This window comes from Lonchura striata, chromosome 4 (assembly GCF_046129695.1).
Source record: "Lonchura striata isolate bLonStr1 chromosome 4, bLonStr1.mat, whole genome shotgun sequence".
In the NCBI taxonomy this organism is placed as follows: Eukaryota; Metazoa; Chordata; class Aves; order Passeriformes; family Estrildidae; genus Lonchura; species Lonchura striata.
The window spans coordinates 6,986,524-7,008,608 of record NC_134606.1 but is presented as its reverse complement, the minus strand read 5'-3'; the positions used below and the strand labels follow the sequence as shown (position 1 = coordinate 7,008,608).

The window sequence follows — 22,085 nt, the reverse complement described above, 5'->3', positions numbered from 1 at the left end:
GTTGGAGAAACACTTTTATCTTGAAGTGAGAGTAAAGGTCTCTCTTAAGAAAGAGCTGAATGCTCCAGCAATAGCCCAAGACATACTCTCTTTAAAAATATACTGGAATCATCTGCTTAACTGAAGGAAAAGCTCTAATATTGTTTGAAACAGTGTATATTTCGATCTAAAATGTGTACTGCTCAAAAGGGTTTGATTGGAGATACTACTTGACATATATGATAAGCAATATATGTTCTTAAATCACTTGGATTCTCTCTTAGTCTGGTCTTAAATGCTATTTGTTATTTTGTGTTCAGGTTTTTAGATCATCAGGCACTGTGTGTGTATTTTTAGTGAATTTCTCAAATACAATTATTCATGTTGTGGTTTAGCAATTGTAGTAACTAACACTTCCACAATTACAAGGCTTTTGTTTTGCTGGGAAGGGCTTCCCATATCATCATCTGCTCTTTCTGTTGGAACATGATGTGTAATAAAACTGTATGAGGGTTCAACTTAGAATGGTGTTAACATGTTAATTTATTTCTTGCTCAATTTTTTTTTAATTTATGACAACTTGCTATCAATGAAATAATATTAAAACAATGCTTGAAAGCAAAAAAATATTTGATTTATATGGCACACTCTGAAGCTACTGTAGACAGATAGAAAACATCTGGTGACACTTTCAGTAGTAGGTCAATAGTTACAGATGGTCTGTTCTTCACAGCTGTCATCCAGCTTTGTATGCAGAGTGACTACAGTGGAAAAATCTTTTGCTCAATGAATAAACAACACAGCACAAGGAGACCAGCAGGCCTGTATGTTTCTACAAGATGGGAAATTAAATAAGCTATACAAATTTAAACTAAGATTAGTGTTTAAAATGTTCATTATATTCTGGTTTGTTTTTATGCTTTAGATCTTTCTATGTGATAATTGAAGGAAGTAGATTATAAAACAGAAATGATAAGCAAATAAATTAAAGACTAGTTTAAGGCTTATTCTGTGCACAGGTTTGGAGTATTGGTTTAAGCCAAGGCTAGCAGTTATATAGTTCTATACTTGCATAGTTGGCTTATAAAAAATCCATGTTAGATTTGATGTAATGCTTGTGCACTCTTATAACACAACCACATTCAATATTGAAAAACATTGTATTTTGGAAGAATACCAATGTTGAAAAATGTAAAAGTGAATTTCTAAAATGGCAACAGTCTTTGTTTTTTTAAAAAGTAAAAAAAATGGGATTCTGCATTCCTCATCAGTTTTTCTTCTCCCTTTCATGATGGGATGTTATATTCAAGTGGAATCTATGCAAAACAGCAGAAGAATCTTGAATTTGAGGATAAAGAGATGTGGAGGGGAAATAAAGAGGACAGTGAGGTGAATGAGAGTTAAAAGCATGATGGATGTTGCACATTAACTCCATTTTAAATTAAAAAAAACAACAAACTCAGAGAAGGAACTTTGTTAACAGTCCAAATGCACTGAGCAGGGCAGTACTCGTAAGCATACTTAGTTTAAATGCAAATGTGCAGTTCTTGATACTCAAAATATTTTTCTGTATAATTTCACTCACAGTTCATGAATCTTGATGATATGTTAATGAAATGTGCCTATGTTTGGTTTTAGTGCAGTTCAGCCTCTAGAAAGAAACAAGCAGATTTCTAGGTTCAGTCACTTGTAAGGCCATTTAATCCTATCCACTGATGTTGAAAGCTGCTGGGCAGGAATAAAAAGAAAGAGGGAGGTGGAGTATTTGGCTAATTTTAGTGTGCACAGTGCTTGTACTATAGTGTGCTCTCTGTTTGTTTCTCAAAGTCTACTCAGATACCGAAAGGTGAATAAAAGTGGTGCTCTGATTATGCTTTTTAGAGCATTTGTATCCATAGTTTTACCACATCCACTTGCTCACGTGCATTTGATATTCTGCTGCTATGATTAGGATCTCATTGAGGGATTTTTGCCTCCTCTCCCCCCATCCCCCCTTCCCATTTCTCACTGGTTTGGTTTAAAATGCAGCCTGCTTGTTGCAATGCCCTTACACTGCCTTGCCCAGCTCCACAGAATCTGAAAAGTCTCTGCCTGTATTTGCTGCCAAAAGCTTTGCCTAGTCATGCATAAACCTGCTCCAAATGCCATTTGGTTGATAGAGATGTTGGCATTCTCTGTTGTCACCAGAATGTGTTTCCCTGTGTCTCTGCCCCTTCACTTGGTTTCCTTCAACTTCCAAGCTGAAACTCTGGATTACATTATCATCAAGAGCCTGAAAGTTAAGAGTGAAAGAAGTATTTTCTCTCACTGTGAGCTTTGTGGTGCAAAGTTGTGGCTTTCCAGTTTCATCTCAGGTGAAGATGTTTCTGTCAATTTACAGGAATAGGGACCTGTGCCTGCCCAGGGTGCCTGCATTAGTTTGTGGTTTGTTCAGTGGATGGGCAGAAGGGTGTTTGAAGTGAAAAGGCAGAGAGCTGCAGCTGTCTTGGAACATTTCCATACTGGTTGGTCCAAATTGTGCCCTGTGCTGTGGATCTCTGTGCTTAGAAGACAGTTTCCTGTGAAATAAATACTAATTTACCTAATATGATTTAAGAACTTTATAATTTTTTTAAATTCTTTTGATTACATTCATATCATCAGGACAAAGGTGCCAAAAATGATGTATTTTAAAGTTTATCTTTCTGTTCACAGCTTTTAAAAGACTGAGCATTTCTGCCTGGTGGCTGGTGTGAGAAGAGCATCACCAAGCTGTGTGGGGACGTTCTCTGAGCTTCCACTTTTCTGTCTCTAATGGACAAACACAAAGTGAAGCGGCAACGTCTGGATCGCATATTTGAAGGTTGGACATTTCAATTTCTAATGTTAACTGTGTTAGTTTTGTGGAATCCTGATATTTTCTCTTGGTCATTCCCTGTGTTTTTAATTGAATTGTTGTTCCTGTTGAGATAATATTGAATGTGCACAAATGCTGGTTTTTGGGTGGAAATGGATCTAGACAAATTAAAAAAAACTAGTCTGTGACCTTTCTACAGTTGAGTTGGCTTTCATCTTAGCATTTTACAAACACCATAAAAGATTGTAGGTTTATAAAAAGCAACAATTGCAAAAGGGCAAAATGACCACATAGTGCTCTCAGGAGTCTTTCTCTACAGGCTTGCTTCATGTAGACTGATTTAACAGCTTGTATCTGATCCTTGAAAGGAAGTAAAAAGTGAGATGAAAACAAAACAGAAATTGCAGGAGAGGCCCAAATGTTAAATGAGTATTAATAAAAATAGTGTGAATTCTAGTGAAAGGAGTTGTAATCAGTTGGGTCTGTCATTTTATGTCAGGTCACAAATGGCAAATTGCATATTCCTGCTATTCTCTCCAAAAGGACTTTTAGTGCTGGTATGAAAGCAGGTCAAGGGATAAGTTGTACTGTTTTTAAAAATGGTCTGGACTAAATGAATTTTTATATTAAAATGTTGGTTTCTCACTAAAAGGCAAGGGAGTAGTTAATTTTCTTTTGACACAATGGGAGACAGTGTAAAAACTGGTGGGCACATGGTCTCTGCATCATGTCTAATGATGTGAACTGGGATGAAACCTTTGCCTTCTCCACATGTTGTTCTTGAGACCCTTTCCCAGTAGTTGTGTTGTGTAAGGAGTCCCTGTGGGTTTTTACCCCTTTCTTTGTGCCAGTGTGAGTGTGACTCTACCATGAGCTACATTGAGAAGTTGAGTCCTAGTAAAACCTTTTGTTATAAATTTTCCATTTAGGTAAATTCCTCAGTCCAGGTCGCTGTTCAGCTGACAGAGCAGATGCATGGAAGGGGCAGTTGGAAAGTCTCAGTGGGATTGCTGGGACTGCTTAGCCTAATGTAGCCAGAGTAAGGGACATTTCATCCAAGTATCAAAGGGTGCAGCTTCACATTTGGTTTAGGAGATTAATCTCCTTGTCAGTATTCCAAGCCCACCCATGGTTGCCAGGTCCAGACTGTTACTGTGTCCCACCTAGACTGCTTGGCCAAGTGTCCAGTTGAACCTGCTCACTGGACACCCATCCCTGCTCAGAGAAATGGGGAACTAACTGCAGAGGATGATGAAATTGGGAAGGCTGCCCCACTTTCTGTGCATCTCTGCAGTTGGATCAGCTGGAACTGACCTAGGAGTGTGCATGTGCCTCTTCTCTGCTCCCAGGCTCAGTTCCCAATCCTGGAGTTTCTGTATCCAACTCTTCAATGAAAAATGGAGAATATTAATTTTTTTGGCCAGTGTTAGCTGAATCAGCAAGGTGTGAAGAAGAATGACAAACCTGTCCCTTCTGATGGCAGACAGCAGTTAGGGCAGCTCAGCCCACTCAGTGCCATCTCAGCCTCCTTATGGGCTTATTATACTGAGCAGCAGAACAACCCAAGAGGCAAGAAGTCTGTGATGATGTGGGAAGGAAGGAACATTGCCAGGGACAGAGGTGACAGACCAGCAGCCACTGAGACTGAAACAGCAGTGGCTTCCCCCAGGCTTTATGTTCAAATCCAGTGATGCTGTTTTGTCAGGCTTGTTTTTCCCTGCCCTGCACAATTCGCTGCATCCATCCTGGTAAAATCTGCTTGGCCATGCAGTAGAGGGAACTGATCCACTTGAAAAGTGATGGAGGAAAAAAAGGGGGTATTTTGGTCACCTCTCTGCTTCCTTAATCCCATTTATCAAACAGCCAGGTTGGGAAAATAGAGTGGGAAGGCCAGGCAGAAAATTATTAGGAGAGGGGGTAAAGCAACAAGTATAGAAACATGCTTGACATTTTATAGCTGTGGGAAACCCAGTTTGGCTCCCAAGTGTTAGAAATGTATTCTGCTCTTGTGTATCTGTATGTTCAAATTTTCTTTGAGGCTTGTAAACACATTTTCCTGTCTGATGGTTTCAAAAAGTGTAAAAAAGGATAAAAACTAGGGGGGTTGGTTTGTTTTATAATGGCTCTTTTTCTACATATGGTCCTGTTCAGTTTTAAAAATTAATTATGCAAAATTGTTTTCTGATATATGTGCCTTTCATAACACAACCTAAATATTTTATATTTTAGCAATATGTGTGATGTTTTACAAAGCTCAGGGAATGTAATGAGCTGTAGAGCTATTAAAGGTGGTTTATTTTCTTGGTCAGCTTTTCTGTTCATCAGTTTGTGCATTGCTTCCTTCTCTAGAGCTTTCCCATAGAAGAGAATATTTTAAAGATGCACTTTATTTCTATTGCAAGTTCACTTAAAATTAGGCTGCAACAACTTGCTAACTACTATTAACTACATATTTTTTCAAGAATTCTTGACAATAATATAACTTAATGTAGCTGAGTAAGTGATTTTTTTCTCTGAGGTACCTATGATTCTCTTTGATGACTTCTTAAATATGAATATTTGCTTTTAATCCCAAAGCTTTTGCAATCATATTTTTTTGTGCACATTTCAATGAACTGCCATTGAAGGCTGTTCTTTAAAAAAGCCAGGTATTAAATTCTGGTTTCTAACTTCCACCAGTAACTGTGAATTATGCTTAGGCATAAGGACATGATTCGAGGCACTGAGATGCTAATATTAAACTCACTTCACAATTTGTAAAATAACATTTAGGATTCTTCCCTTGGAGATAAATGGTACCACGACATGTGAAAGATTAATTAGTTGCTGATTATATTGTTCTTTGTCCCCCTCTCCGGTGATGCTGGTGATTGCAAAGCATAATTATAGTAGTATACATTTGGCAGAACAGTTGGAAGTGTCACAGTGCAAAAATAAAATGTGTTCATTTTGTGGGTAATTTGAAAAATTCAAAATGTTTTTGGCATTTTGAAAAGTTGTTATCTCTAATTAAGGTATTATTGTGCTTTATATTGTAACAAACTGTAAACAATGCTGTTTATTTGCTTATATTCTAGAAATCTTTAATTAAATGCATGTATGTTTTACTGACCATTGCTTGGCAGTTACCTTGGGATGTCTGACCCCTCTTGCATTTGCTGGGTGCTAATAGATGAAACAGGAAGGAACAGAAGGTAGCTGCATGCAGGGGGAATGTCTGAATTGTCTGTGAAGGGGCTTGGTGAACACTGTGAATTATTTTTAAGTACATTATTTTGGCTGCCTGAGTACTATATATTTATTATACACTGCTTTTGGTGGGTTTCCAAGCATTAGGGAACACTGGTGGAGGAGGAAAGGGGCTTTTCTCATTTCTTCTTGCTTGTTTGCCACAGATATTAGGGATTAAAGTACAGCACAATGCTGGAAATGTAACTGGAAAATGGAGAGGACTTTCCCAATTTAGGTAATTGCTTGAAACCAGGAATTTCTTCCCAGAGCACCTCATGTGATATTTATACAGCAAAGACTGCGACATGTACCAAGGATGAGTCCGTGAAGACCCTGTCTGTCCCCAGACATGAGTTTGGTTTTTGGTGGAGTTTGTTTTTTGGTTTTTTTTTTTGGTGTTTTTTTTTTTTTTTTTTTTTTGTGTGTGGGGGGGAGGTTGGGTTTTTTTTTTCTTATTTTTCTTCTGGTTTTGATGAAGCAAAAAGCATTTTAGCACTCAGAATGCTCACACAAGCATTTTCTAATATTTTTTTCCCTTTTTGTGCAGTTCCAGTGTTAATGGTGTTCTTTATATGCATGTTGCTTCATCTTTTTTAAAAATTGCCCAGAAGAAAAGTTGGAATATATTTTAGCTATTTTAACAGTAATGCTTTCTTACCTAAAAAATGAAGATTTGGCCACGATCATAAATTGGAAAAGAAAGTGCATATTAATGGGATGAGTTTCTAAAATTTCAGATAAAATCTCTCATCTTTGCTTTTATGAAGGGCAGCTTTTCTTTGGGAAGGTTTGATTACTGGCAAATACCCAAGTGTGATGCACTTTGAAGGACAGTAAAAGTGCATGATAAAATAGTTTCTTGTCAAGGATATGGCCTGGGCTTGCTTTCTTTATAAGGAAACATCTGTGTTTTTAGAGCTTCTTTTTTCTGCTTGAGATTTAATAAGATGAATCTTCAGTTCGTACTTGATGTGGAATATGTTGATGGTTCCAGGAGGAATGCAGAAGGAAAAAAATCAGATATGAATTGAATGTGGTTGTCTTCCCAAATTGATAGAGAAATCTTGTAATAGTGACTTAGTTAAAAGAAAAATGCATTCACTATCCTGATTTCTTTTTTTTTGTGAGTATAATAGCTTACCTTCCCAGTTTGACAAATACCAAGTGTTTTTTCATGACCATTGATGGACCCTATCTAGTTTGTGTGAACTGGGATTTGACCCCTTGCAGGGGCAGTTGAGTTTTCTGCATATTAATAAGAATACTTTGGCAAAGTCTGGGCTTTCCCTGAATTTCAAAAAGGATTTTTTACTCAAGTTGGTCTGTACCATGTAACCTGATCTGTAAATAAGAGGAAGGAGGAATAAATGTTTGCAGGCAGTGAGTGCCCTTAACTCTTTCTTATGTAAGTGGGAATTGCAGATGTCAAGTTCTTTGAAGAACAAGAGCTGCGGTTTTCTTAACATCCAAATTTGAACACATTCTTCATTGTCACACTTGCAACACATACTGGAGAAAGAAAGGAAATAATAAAATGCACAGGCAATGGTAAATCAAACAGTACTTTATATAGTTTTCTGCCTGTGTACTGATCTTGTTATTGGTCATACTTAATATGCCAAATATTCTTTTTAAAAAGGGACTAATGGTCCGCCTGATTTCTTTGTGGCTTTGACAGACCTCAGAAGGTAGCTTAGTGAAGGATTAGGGCAGCAGAGGGAGCTAAAAGATTCCTAATATTTTATCATTTGTTTCCTAAGTCAAAGTAGCTCCTTATAAAGTACCAATTAACCTTTACAAAAATGTGATTTTCTAACCTTAAGTGCCTTTATCAAATACATAAAGATTTGAGCTGGAGTAAATTCTTTTCCTCTGCAGCAATCCAGTTTAAATTAAATCAGGAATTAGTAAAAGCTACCAAAATCTTTCTGCAAGAGCAGCCATCAAACCTTTCAAGTGTAGCAAATGAAAGTGTTTAAGCAAGCAGAGTTTTCTATGAATAACCTATAGAAGAATATTCTATAAGTAAACCAATTTAAATTCAGCTACAAGTGTTTTAACATGAAAATGTATACATTGATGTATTGCATACAAACATGTTTTAATAATTCAACACTATTTTTCTGCATTTTGCTTGTAAAAACTTTGAAAGCATTTTTGAACATGTGGTAATACAGAGAATTAGATAAAAGTTGCCTTCAAAGATCAGGGAGCATATTCTAAGGACTAAAATAAGTTGATTTTAGAATAATAAAATAACAAATGCTGCTACCAGGAATCTCAACATGACTAGATTTTTTGCCTCTTTCCAAAGGAAAATTATCTGTATATTTGGGTTATATTTACCCTACTGCAAAAACATCCTTTATCTCATTAGAATTATAGTTGAAATGCTTATGCACAGGTTTGTGTTTAGTTTTTGGCTTTGTCCTTAATATCAGTATTTGCAGTGCAAAGTGCTTTTTAGCTTTTTTTTGGCTTCCTGCAGTAACCTGCATCTCAGTCTTTACCTAGACCAGCTCTGGATTTGCATCCACTTTAGCACTGCAATGCTGCAGAGGTATTACAGGAATAATGCAAGTTGTATGAAAAGAGAATTGGCTTAGAAGCCCCTTTTACTATAAGTAACACTAAATAGTAGTTGCTAGTGAAAAGCATTGCTTCAGTAAGAAAATACAAGGTGAAAAGAATCTGATTTTTTTTAAGTTTTGCTGAAATGCTCATGTCACTGATTTAAGTTATGAATGTTGTAAAGAAGAACTGCTATTTTGTGGTGTCCAGCATCATGCATTTTATCTGTGTTGTCACATTTTGATTGGCATATTGAAATAAAACACACTGCTTGGTTATGACAGCAGCTATGTTTGGCTGAGATCTGTCCAGAAAGTTGCATCTTGACGCTGTAGTAAAGTCAAAATAGTTTCCCTTAATGTTAGTGTCAAAGACAGTGTTAAATACATAAAATAATATAGCATGAGACTGGTTTTACAGGGTTGAATTACTTGTATTTGTAGTATCAGATATTTGAATCAGAATCCAGTACATAACCACACCTCATCCTCTAATTCCTGGATAATCTCCAGAGAATTTATTCCTCCTATCCTTCTATTAATAAAAATATTTTCAGGCTAGATATTTAGCTTTTATACAGTGCAAATGCATGCCTGGTAATAATTTTTAATGCTTTAGAAGTCTTAAATACTTGATGGTAATATGTACTAATTTCTGCCTGGGGTCAGGGAAGATGCTCTGATGTTGCTTTATACTGTGCTCTGGAAAACTGAACTGTACAAAGATTAAGTGTCTAGGTAAACACACTGAAAAATTTACGTAGTCATCTAATTAAAGCAGTCATGTTCAGCTTTCACAGAGGCAGTTCCCATCCTCAGGGAAGTGCAGTCTGAGATGCAAAAAAGGATTTTATTTTGTTTCCTCCCTTAGTGCAGTCAGGATGGGAGTGTGATTTATGCAAGTGGAAACAAGAAAATAAAAGTGGAGACAGTCTTTTAGTGCTGGAGGCTTCTGCTGCTCCATCCTTATTTCCTTGTTCCAGGAGGTCAATACTGAATTGAAGGGTGCCTCTCCTTGAACAGGAGGAACTACATGGAGGCTTTGCCAGGGAGGGAGTATCTAGCTGAGATGTCCCTCCTCATTAGAGAAGTCATTGTGGTCTGATGGACAGGTCATTTGGAGTTAAGAAACCTGTGTTTTATCTTGTTGCCTTTCTGAAGTCAGGTAGAAGGTTAGAAAAACAATATCTGCCTCTGCCTCTTCTTTTTCTGCGACAGAAAACAGTCAGAGATGTCCTGGGATATAAATAGCAGCAGGCTGTTGTAATACTCTTGGAATCCCTTTAAAACATGAGGCTTTAGTAATTGTGAAAATACCTGGCTCTTGCTGCAGGTTTGAAAACACACCCCTTGGTACCACTGGAGATCCAGAATTCTGCACTGGCTTGTGGCCCTGCTCAGATACCTAAATAAAAATGTTCCTTCTTACGCCCTTTCCTATGAGAACTAAATTTAAATTGCTTGTGACTTTGAGCAGATGTAGTTGGGACTTCTTTAAAGCCAGAAATTAGCTGTTAAAAATTATTCATGTTTCTCTTTATCCTGATCCTTATTTTTCAAAGTATCCTCCCATGCACTGAATTTTCAAATCTTTCATTCTGCCAATTAACTGGAGACACAGCAAAAAAACACAACAAAAATTACAGGCAATGGCAGTAGGAGAGCAAAAGATGAAGAGTAAAGACTCTTTATTCTTTTGATCCTACCTGTGTTTTTCAGAAAGTTTCCTTGTGTGCTAGATAATGACACTCAAACACAATTAGACTATGACTCCTGCTAATAGGTAATCAAGAATAATTATAAGTTTTAATTAAATATACGATAAATGCCTCTTTTTGTCAAGGAGTGCACATTTGAAGAAATAGTTTTATTAAGTGCTAAGAAAACTTTTTCCCAGACAATTTTATCACAATTTCTTGTTCCCTGCTGTTCCTTTCTGTCTTGAAGATTGCATCAGTCACATGCATGTGGCTTTTTCCTGGGTATCAAATACCACCTAGGCAGGTGTTACTTAATTTCCACAACATCTGCCAGTCATTTTTGGTTGTTGTTGTTAGTTTAGCTAACCTGCAGATGGTCATGTTTGCCCGTTTGTGCAGTGCTCCACAGACTCCCATGCTTGTTCCCTGGGTGCTGCCCTGCACTTCCATGCAGGCATCATCGATTTATCAAACTCAAATAATTTAGTAACAGTTACTTCTTCTTGCAATAAACAAAAGCAGCTGGGCTCTGGCTATCCTTATCTGCATGAATGCATAGATTGTAAAGGGCTTTTCTGACAAACAAGACAGAAGTTTAGAATTTCAAACTGGAATTTAGGGCATGTAAGTCAGAATGAGTCGATGCTGATGTTTAGAAACAATATAATAATGCAGAGAATGAATTAGTTACCATAGTAACTGCTTTGTTTTAATAATTTGGTGGGGCAATGAATAGAAGGAGCTCAGAAAGAAGTAGTATCACCCTTAATTACATGTGCAAAACGAGAGAGGCTTTGTTCATTAATAGTGGAAATTAATTTGATTTTATAACAGATTGGAGAATGAATGTATAAGTTTTACTTTGGAAAGGCAATAAAAATGATTTACAGGTTTTTTTATTCTTATTTTTACTACCCCCTGGGAAAAACATAATCACACTTTACATTTTATTATGGCAATGCAGATTATTGATTTCTTAACAATAAAACATGCTCAATATATTGCATTGTAAGCATGGCTTCAATCTGTGTGCTGTGATTTGTTGCCTGGCAGTTGTTGGCAGCCTAGCAACATGCTTCAGTCCAGATCTGCAAAAGGATGTAGACACCCAAAGTTAGGAGTTACAGGAAAGGCAGGTTTCTCAGTACTTCAAAACCCATCTAAAATCATCAGCACCTTGAAATCCCTTTGTACTTCATGGACAAAATTCAAGTACACTCCACACTTTCAAGATCACAGAATCACAGAATGGCTTGGATGGGACCTTAGTGATCATCTCGTTCCAACCCCTCTGCATGGACAAGGACACCTTCTCCTAGACCAGGTTGTTCGAAATCCTGACCTGAATTTTCTTTCCTCTTGCAGATTTGAGCAGTTTCATGTGCATTTTGTGCATAAGACAAGGCAGGATCCCCAAAGTGAACGAGCTCCTTTGGAGGCAGATGTGGAGGGAGCAGAAGCCTCCTGTGCTCACAGGCAGCTCCAGTCAGCTGGAGCCTGTTCTGCAGAAAGAGGGAAGCACAGAGGTGCTGCAGTGCAAAAAGAGAGAGGCACAGAGGTGCTGCAGTGCAGAAATTCCTGTGCAGAGCATGTCCCAGCACCTCTCACGGATGCCTGTGTGCTGACGAGGCCACGTCTGGAGACTGGCAGGTGTCATGGAAGAAGGGATTACTGCTGATGTCCTACTGGAGCCTTTCACAGGGCACAGCCTCTAATTTCTGTCTGCCTTCTCATCTGGTGCCCGTTTTTTAATTCTCCTTGAGACTACTGGCAGCTTTTGGCTGAAATTTGCTGGTGAGTTAAAGAGATTTAATTATGGAAGGCCCGGCGGGTAGATGGACAGACACAATTAGGTGAGCGTGGCTTCCTTTGAAAATCTGTCTGAAAGGTGCTTAGATATTGCAGACAGAAATAAGAAATGCCACCTCATTACTCCTTAGCCAAGGAACTGATGTCCATCACCAGACCCAAATCGTGTTCCCTCTCTAGACCAGGGAGCTTTAAAGTTGGCTCTCAAAGCATGGCATGTAACAGAGGTTCCTCAAGAGGTAAAGGTGTCTTCCAGGAAGAGGAAACTTTCTGTTCCAGGTTATCATCAATCCAAAGCTGATTAGTTTTTTGAAGGGAGGTTTGTTGCCCTTTCTGTGGTGTTTGCTGCCGTCTATGTGCTAGGTAATGCAAGCTCAACTCATTGTGTAAGGGGAAAAAAAAGGGATAACTAAGCTCAGTAGTGACTCAGAAAGGGAAACTCAAGCTTCTCTGTTTCCAGTGCTTCTGTACATGTAAGTTTTGGAAGGAAATTAAAAACTATGGACTGTTTCTTCCCTTTGAGGTGAGTGCCCCCATTCATGTTTTTGACACCTCCTCTCTGGTCTCATAAGAAACTGGCCCTAAAATAAATATTTCTAAAAGCAGTGGTATCATACCTCCAGACCACGTTTTCTTCCTTCTTCCCTTATCTCTTAGCTGTATCTAAATAAAATTAAATTCTGATGCTTTTGAAAGGGAAGCTAACTTGGTTTGAACTTTCCTTGGTACCTAATCCTTCACTAGAATTCTGAAATGTTTGTTAATATAATCTTAAAGTTTACAAAATCCTTTCCTGTTTAATTTTTGTGTCAGTCTTTGAAACTTCTCAAAACATCAGATGATTAGATGAGTATTGCCCCCTATCCAAGAAGTTGATGGGGGGAAGTTCATTCCAGAGCTGCAAACATCCAGTTAAGAATTTTGTAGTTCTTTAGCTGTAGTTTTTTAGTGCTTCCTTTTATCTGTGTTAACCATAAATCAGTGGTTATTTTATAGGTTCCTTGTGATTACAGTAATCAACAAACATGAGTGTATCCTGAAGTAGTTGGTGAAAGAAACTTCACAGCAGCTCCTAAAAGGCACTGGTGTACCAAGGGGATGGCACTGGTGCATCTGCTGTGTGTGGTCTTGCAGTCAAAAGTGGTCTTTAGCTGCCTTTTCCCCTGCAATTATGAGTCTCATTTTCTTTGTTTTCCTGCTTTTCTTTACTAATGAGGAAACAAAATAATTTTTGTTGCATTCCTGGTTTTCTGATGTTCCTTTAATTTTTCTTTGTGATATGTCTTATTTTGCTTGGTGATACACAACTGGATTTCCACTGAAATTCATTAGCATTAAATGTTAATTATTTCATTTAATGTTCAACTTTGTTCCATTCACTCGGATGTTATTTGCATTAGTCTTTTATGAATGGAAGCACCTGCAAATATTTTCCTAAATATTGTAGTTTTCCATATAGTTTAAAAATTTTTAACAGTTTACTAAGGGATCACTCATAGAAACACTTCTGCCCAGCCTTGAAGTTGTGGATTCCTCCTTTTTAAAAGAAATACCAATGGGGTTTTAATGTCAGCTTCACTGGTGGTGCCAAAGGCTTGTTGGGTACAAACTGTGGTCTTTCCTGAGCCATGAGGAACCAGAGTACTCCAGAGGGGTGATTGACTTGTACCTCCAGAAGTTTCCATCTAACTGGAAAACTTATTTGCTGAATAAAGTTTGTTGGTTTGTTCTAGATAAAAACCTTGCATTTTATGCAGTTTTAAAAGCTCTCTTTTAAAATTATTTACAAGGCAGATTTGTAACTTAGCCTCAACTTGCATTAGCTTACAGGCAGGTTTATCCTTTTGCATTGATAAAATTTGACAGATTTTTCTCATAGGAAGATGGAGTTCAAAGTTAAAGAAGGTAGCTTAGCCTCATTCTATACAAGTAAATTGTGAATGTTCAATTTAACAGGAAAGATTTGTAATAATAATTGTGCTAATTGAGCCCAGTTCGCACATACAAGAGAACACTTGCATTTTGGAGTATTTATTTTTAATAACTTCATGCATCTCTTAAAACTCCTTTTGAGTATATGTGAGTGCACATACACAATACAGATCACTTGAAAATGTTATCAAATATGATATATTTAAATGAAAAATAATTTTTAAACAGGTACTTGGTTGATTCCTGCCGCTGACTCCTCAGTCTTGGAGCAGCTGTGACCTCTAATTTGCCTCATGTTTGTGTCCATTCTGTCTTTTGTGTCCCTTGTGCAGTTCTTAGTTCTTTGCTCTGGATGCAGTTTCTATCTGTTCATTTTTTTTTTCCTGTTGATGCCTGAGTGTGGCAGAGCTTCTTGTGTTACCAAAGCTGGACTCTGCTTCCTGGAATTCTCTGCCTGTTCAGAACAATTCCATAGGCCAGAACTGCCACAAGGTACAGAAATTGAAGGTTTATCAGCACTTCTCCATAGAATGTGCATAGAGGTGTATTTTCTGTTGAAAATCTTTCTTTAATTTGGTGTTATAATTGAACTGCAGTACACCTAGCATAAAAGGAGGCTGATTTATTAGTTGCAGATAATTTAAAAGGTTTCCTCCTGCAGTACAAGTGCCTTTTTTTATTTTTTGTAAGTTTTCAAACGTAGCTGAAGCATGGGACAGACCCTGACTTTGGCTGCCAGGTTTGCAGATGCCAGTGTTTTTCTAAACCTTAAATTGTCTTCTAAATAAAGACTTCATAAAATTGTAGAAGCAGAGTTTTCATGATTTGTAGAAAGTCCATAAACTTATCCTTAAAGCAGCAGGGCTACTTTGCTATTGATGTAGAGGGGTTTACAAATTTGAATTGATGTAAAGGAGTTTACAAATTGATACAAATTAGTTTTTGGGTTTTTTTGGGGAAAACTACTAGAACCTCATATTATAAGTAAATGTACTGAAAACTGTAAAGTTCTAGAGAAGTTATTCTTTGCAGCATTCTTTGGTTGTGAAGGACAGAACAGGGGGAGGGAGGGAAAGCTAAAATTATACATAGAAGCACATTCAAGATATCATCATATCCTTGACATTAGGAGCATAATCTGTGTTGTAGATTGGCAGTAATGCCTAATGATTTTGTATCCAAAACCAGATGACCTTGTTCTCCCCATTGATATATGCATAATGGTTTTTTGTGGTTTCTATTAATGATGTATTTCCTTTTTAATCAAGTACATTTTGATTACATTATGTCCTTTCAGTAGCATTAAAGGATTATGGGTTGAGAAAACAAAAAACTAATTTGGTAAGGAAGTGTAAGCTGGAAAAAATGATCTGATTTCAAAAAAAAACGTACTCCAATATTCATCTACTGATGACCATTTGAGAAACAAGAGATGCTGACACTGTTGCCAATATTTTGTCTTTTATGACACCTGAAATACCAGGCTCTTGAATCAGTTACTCTCAAGCATTAGTTGAGTGTTCAGCTGCACCTGCTCCATCATCTGTTGTGACCTGTGGTGCTAATTTTATTGTAAAAGATGTTGTCCACAACAACAGTCAAGTTACTAGTCAAGTACAAGGAAATTTATTTTAATATTTAGCTCAACTAAGCAATGCTGATTTGGTGCTGTTTTACTTGCTGAAGGGTTTTTTGTGTGGCCTCTATAGAAGGTAAGGGTAAGCTAAAGCTTTTTCTTTCCAGGTTTATTTAAGAATAATATTGGTATATGATGTTATCAGCAAGAAGAGAATCAGCACAGCTGCTAGTAAGACAAAACTGTATCTAGACTTGAGGTTTCAGCAGTTGGTAAGGTTATTTTAAGATACACTCACCATTTGAAGATGTTCCATTAATTCTTGAGATTAGCATATTTTTTAAATGGCAGGAAATTTGATAGAAACATTTAGAGTATGTTGAATGGGATGTTTTCAGAACTCAGTTTCTGTGAAGCTTGTCTATAATCCTCCCCAGTTTCATGTTTTTCAAATATGACAGTGTCTTCTCTAAACACATTTGTCTGGTTGAAAATAAAGTGGGAGAAAAGATTGAGTGGTAAACCAGGGTGTCATTCACTGAATTCGGTGTTAGTCAATTCAGAAGTGATGTGGAAAAAATGCATTTACAGAAGTTTTATTATGCTGGATAATAAACTGCAAATACCATAAAAGCTTTGTATAGCAACTGAGCATAAGCATGGTGAGCTGTCAGCTGAATCAAGTCATTAGGAAACTCCTCAGCTCTCATTTTCTCTGGACACTTTATTTTCTTCTAATTTTCCTAATTTTTACTGTATTACATAATAACGGAAAAACCATTCTAACCTCATGTTTCAGGGATATAGTGATATCCATGATATTTTAATTAAATCATAAATTACTGACAGCATATTGATTATTGGTCTTGTAGCTGCAGCCTGCACTGACACTGTTGGGCTGTCTGTTGTGGCCTCCACCAGTCAAATGAGGAAAACAGGAATTCAAACAGCTGGTGTGGTGTAAAGATGAGAACTCTTAGCAGAAGTAAGCTATGCACTCAGGATTTTTTAGGTTTGCTGATGTGATTTGAAGGCTTCCTCAGGTACCCAAGGTATGAGTTGCATCCTGTAAAGACCTGGGTGGTTGCTGAGGCCTGTTGGAGTTGAAAGCAGTTGAAAGCCCTTAGGAAACAGTTCAGGACTTGCCTGAAGTTTGTGATCTTCTCCATGGCTGTATGTGGATCCTGCTGGCAAGCAGGAGTGGGGAGCACGAATATTTCTCCTTGCAAAAGTCTTGATGAGCTGTGCTTCAGAAGTACCTGACTCAGAACTGCACTCTATGCTATTGATAGTCGGAACATCAAGTCCCTTTCTGGGAATAAGGAAGAAGATTTTGACCTACTTTAATGGAAGTGTAGCACTTAAAATATTCTCTTCAGCCCTAGGATTGAAAACAGTGTCCTGCTTCCCTCACAGGAGTCCAAAACCCCTCTCCTGTTATCTCTGCAAACCTGTTTCCATTCTCAAAGCCATAACCAGCAGGCACCAAGTGAAACTGCTGCATGTAGGTGTAGGAAACATTTCTTCATACATCAGGTGAGTTATGAAGCTCTACTGCAGGATATTTTAGGTTACTGAAGTTTCACAAACTGTGCGTTGAAAAAGTGAATAGGTTAGTGGAAGAAAAATCCACTAGGTTTGCTGAAACAATTCTGATTGATAGAGCTCTTGAATGGCAAATTGCTGGTGGCAGGGAGAGATTCTGAAATACAAGTCTTGCCCTTTTTTCATTTTCTTTTTCTCACTGTTCTTTTCCTGAATCTTAGCAGCAGGGGGGAAAAACAAACCAAGCACTATTTAGCAAGATAAATCTTTTGTCTGAAGCCATAACAAGCTTTTCTTGCACCCTCGGTTGTGGAAGGCTTCTATCTTACTTGCCCAAACTTAGTAGAACTTTGGAGGATCCTTCAATTCTTTGGGGCTTCCAGCCTCATTATTAGAGTCAGAAATTAGAGCTGCACTGCCTGCCTGTAGTGCACAGTCCATAACCTGGCACTTCAGCCTCAGGTACCTGCTGCTGTGCATTTCTCATACTTCCCCATTAGCCCTGGCAGCACAATAAATAATCAAAAATTCAAATATCCATTCTATAAGTGTTGTAAAAATATTAATTTTAGAGATCACTGTTCAGGGCTTTTTTTTTTTTTTTGTTTTTGTTTTTTTTGTTTTTTTTTTTTTTTTTTTTTTTTTGTTTGTTTTTGTTTTTTTGTCTAGCTCAGAATGGCTGAAGTATTCAAAGAAAGAGAAGCAAGATACAAAAAAATAAAAAGTAGCTCCCTGTACTTGCAGTAGCACACAACATGGGATTGATTCATGTAACACACCTGTGACCAGATCCCTACAAGTAGTGTGGTGTGTGATTAAAGGCACGGGAGATCAGAACAAGGAGTAGCCAGCTGTGCTCAGAGTCCTTGTGGCAGCAATTTCTCCCTGTAGTTGTTTCCTTATGTGTGAAAAAATGATAACACTCATCTGTCTGAGGCTTAACTCATTGCTGGTTTTATAGCAAGGTGAAAAGTCTACATATAGTTTAATAAAACCCCCAACAAGATATTATAGAACAGTGTTACTGAGTGTTTAATAATTTGCCTATTCAAGCAACTGTCTGTATTAAGGAATAATTGAAACATATTTACAGAGGAAATTTGAAAGAAAAATAATAGCATTATCAAGCTAAAAAGCTATAGGACATAATTATGATACACTTCATGATTCAGCAGCTGAGCTGTTTTTGTGCATGTAAATGATTTTTACCTAATGGATTATTGCAGCAGTAGTGAGTGAGCAGCACAGGACTCTCCGAAGGGCGTACCTTGAGGACACTGCAGCAGCAATATTTTGCTGTGTCACGAGATTTTATCATGCATAAAGGACAGATTCCTTCATCCTCAGGAGTTTCCAGATGGAAACCACAGATACATTTCTGCTGCCAGTGTACAGGAATGCAAAATGTTCTTGAAAATAAACTGGTTCTGTTAGTACAAGGCTTTTTTTTTTTTTTTAATTTAATATATTTAAATTTTACTTCATGAAATGCCTAACTTTTAACAGCAGTTATACAAATTACATCTAAAAAATGAAGAAACTTATGTCTAATTGCAGGAATTTTATGAGTGGTATATTTTTTTTCTTAGTTTTGAAGCAGAAGCGATAAAAATATAAGTGGATTTTAGTTTGCTGTTACAGTGCTCTATATTTGTCAAGTCCTGTTACTAAACAAATAGTAAAAATACTGTGTTGATTTTATTGCTTTAGTAACACAGTTACCAGAACCACTTAACTACACTTCTCCAAGATTTCCAGCATGTTTGAGAGTGAGTACATAGAAGTAATTTCTCAGGTTTGGACTTCATCCAGTACATTATGGAAGTGATCTTTGTACACAGCCAGAGATTTGGGTACTGGATAAGGCAGGTATAGCTTCACTAGGATGAGATTTATTACGAGGTAAAAAAAAAAATTGAAAATGTAATTACCAGTAAATTGCACTGAACTGGGGATCTGCCCTAAAATAAGGGCAGTGATGCAAACATTAACTAGCAGACATTAACAGGCGTCTACAAATAAAAGGGGGTGATGTGTCATTTCTAGAACAGTTTATTAGTCCTGGGGATGGTCTCAATTACAACTCTGTGTCTATGCCAAGCGTTCTTTATACCCCTAAATGTGTACATTCTACATGATGTGTCTGTAGGCTGTGCAAATACAGTATTGTGTTGACTTGTGGTTTTTTTTCTGAAGAACATCTTTCTACTGCACTGATAAAGTTAAGGGAAGAATGGGGAAACGTCTGGCAAACTTTGGCATTTCTGATGGAGCCTTTAATGCCAGTCCAAGGAGTAACAGAGCTACAGAGAGATGTGAAGGTGCATAGAATGAAGCTGTTAAAACTGTTTGCTTTGGCCTTCCCTCAAACATCCATGTGATAACAGGAAACTTTGTTGAACTTGAGAGTCAAATAAATCAAACATTCCTACTTAAAGGAACCTCCTCCCCAGCCAGTCAGTAACTTTCTGGCTTATAGAAATGTAATCTCTCAGGTTGTTGAAATATTACAGTAATGCAAAATGTTGGGGTTTGCCAAGATGCTGTTTGATGTCTGTATTACCACAACCATGTTACTGTTTGACTACCCTTGGCAGTGGCTGTTTCAGTGAGGAGGCACTAGCTGAGCACCCTTGGGCACAGGACCTTTAACTCCCATTCACAGAAGAAGGATTAACAAATTCTATGGATATTTGCTGTATAAACTTTTTTCTTTCTGGCCTGAATTCAGAGTTCTGTCCCTGAGTTTTGCAGCAATGTGATGAGCCACAGGTAAGCCAGCAAGATCATGAGTGGAAGAAGAAAGGTCATCTATTAATTGTTGGAATTTTTACTTGAGATTACATGATCTGGAAGTTTCTGTCATTTCTAGTCAAATGTAAAGGAGCTTGTGCTTTGGATAACACACAGCTCCTTTAGGTTCTTCAGGTGGTGGGAAAGATCTGAGCCTGAAAGGGATTCAGATCAACTTCCTTGGATCTGAGATTTAGATGGGAGAGCAGTTATTCTTGAAAGCTACCCTCCCTGTTGGCTATGTTTCTGTATCTTTACAATAAAAGTCACTCATTCCTGATGAGAGAGCATTTAGAAACTGAAATATATCTTAGGCTGCCCACTGTGTGATATTTTTAATATTAAGGACATTAGTTTCTGGAGCTCTGAATGCAACACTTCTTAAAAGCTGTGTTTTTAGTTATTTAAAAATATGTTGTGTTTTTATGCCTGTGTACTGAAGTTGTACAGTCCTGTTGATCTTTGTGTCCACACTGCAAACAACTTTTCAAAGTTTGGTATTGAAGCTGAAGCTTTATATTTTAATTTATATCCTTGTATGTTACACATTAATTTTCTCTTTGAGCTGTCTTGTCTGGGGGATATAATTGCATGTTTCAGTAATGGTTTATATGCCCATAAGTTCCTAAATACTAGAATATCTCCCATTCTGAAATACTTTCCCAGTGTAGTCAACATAAAGCCATTCTTGTGTGTCAGCCTACCCCTGTTCCCTTTAAAGTAAGCTGTGTATCAGATATTTTTATTCCCATTTATGTCTGATATTTTGGTGCCCTTTCTTCCTCCGTGTATCAGAATCCACTTGCATCATCTCAGCTGATTTTACCAACATCCTCATTACTTATGCTCCTTCACACAGTTAATTAGCATTGAATTATGTGCTGCATGAATTTACTTGACAGATAAAAGGAAGAACGTTTCTTGTGTCTTGAATGAGGAAATGAGTACAGTTAAAACATTGTGAAGGCTGGCCATCTGCAAAGAGGGACAGTGTCTGTTTTCTGTGAGAAAGTGAAAAACAATGCAGTGTGCATTGCCCTATCAGAGCACTTGCATCTTTTATTCAAGGCACAAAAGAAGGGCTCCCAAGTATTCCTCAGTTTCTCAGACAGAGACTTCATTTATTAAACTGGCACAACTGAAAAAAAAACTGGTACAAAAAAATTGCATGTTTGAAGGCACATGTGAGCAAATGTACAGAAACAATTGTCTGATGATTCAGCTTCTACTTTGGTCCTTATCTCACACTCCAGAGCTGCATTCCCCTGGTCATTATTTCTTCAAGTATGTCATATTTTATATATATTTTCATCTGTCTGCATCAATGAGGCAGAATGCCTGCTCTGAGTAAGCACTTTGGATTCCATCTCCAAGCTCTTCTTTAATCAATATTGTTTGCAGTGACAGAGTGCTGTGTAGAGTCTCCTTTTCTTGTCTAACCTCAGATGGGAAATACAACAGATGGGTTTCACCATGCGTTTTTGGCAAGGAATAGCATGAAAATAGAAATAAACCTTATTACATATGTGCTTCTCAGCACGATGCTTGTAATCTGCAATAAATATCACTAAAAAAGTGCAAACTTATTGCCAGTTAACCATTAATCAAGGAAAAAAGTTTAATAGAATAAGCTTGAGAGCAAATGTATCTTAACCTTTACATTAAAAACTGGTGGTAGGGTGTTTTTTCTTGTGGTCTCTGATGAGATGACAATATAACTCAGTGTGCTGTCATGAGGTGAAAGAAGATGCAGTTACATGTTTTTCCAGAAACAGCAAATCCATTGTTGTGTGAGCAATACAACAAATTATGTAAAATATAATAGACTAAAGGAAGGAATATAATTAGAAGACAAAACTGCATGTCTTTAATTTTTGTTTTCAACAGTACATATTTCCACAAATTACCAATTAACATTTTAAGTCACCTGAATTCTACCATTATGTGTAAATTTCCTAGGTTTGGTAGATACTCAGTGTTTTCAAGAAAACTGTAGCAAGTTTTCTGAGCTCTAGATGATCCAACTGTTATGAAGACATTTGAGATGATAAAGTGGTTAAATCTGTAAAATACCTCGAGCTGGAATGGAGATGACAGAGGTTGTCTGTGGTTGC

The 22,085-nt window shown here is 37.3% G+C and overlaps 1 protein-coding gene across 6 annotated transcripts in view; it reads left to right on the top strand.

Annotated features, from left to right (window-relative positions):
- The window catches only part of CTBP1 (C-terminal binding protein 1), a 232,382-nt gene that overhangs the window by 50,216 nt on the left and 160,081 nt on the right, over positions 1–22,085 (top strand). For all 6 annotated transcript variants that reach the window (XM_021535693.3, XM_021535691.3, XM_021535692.3 and 3 more), the window contains exon 2: positions 2,674–2,821. In XM_021535693.3, coding sequence (XP_021391368.1) covers positions 2,773–2,821 — 49 coding nt within the window. In that variant the 5' untranslated portion in view covers positions 2,674–2,772. The remainder of the gene's footprint in view (positions 1–2,673; positions 2,822–22,085) is intronic.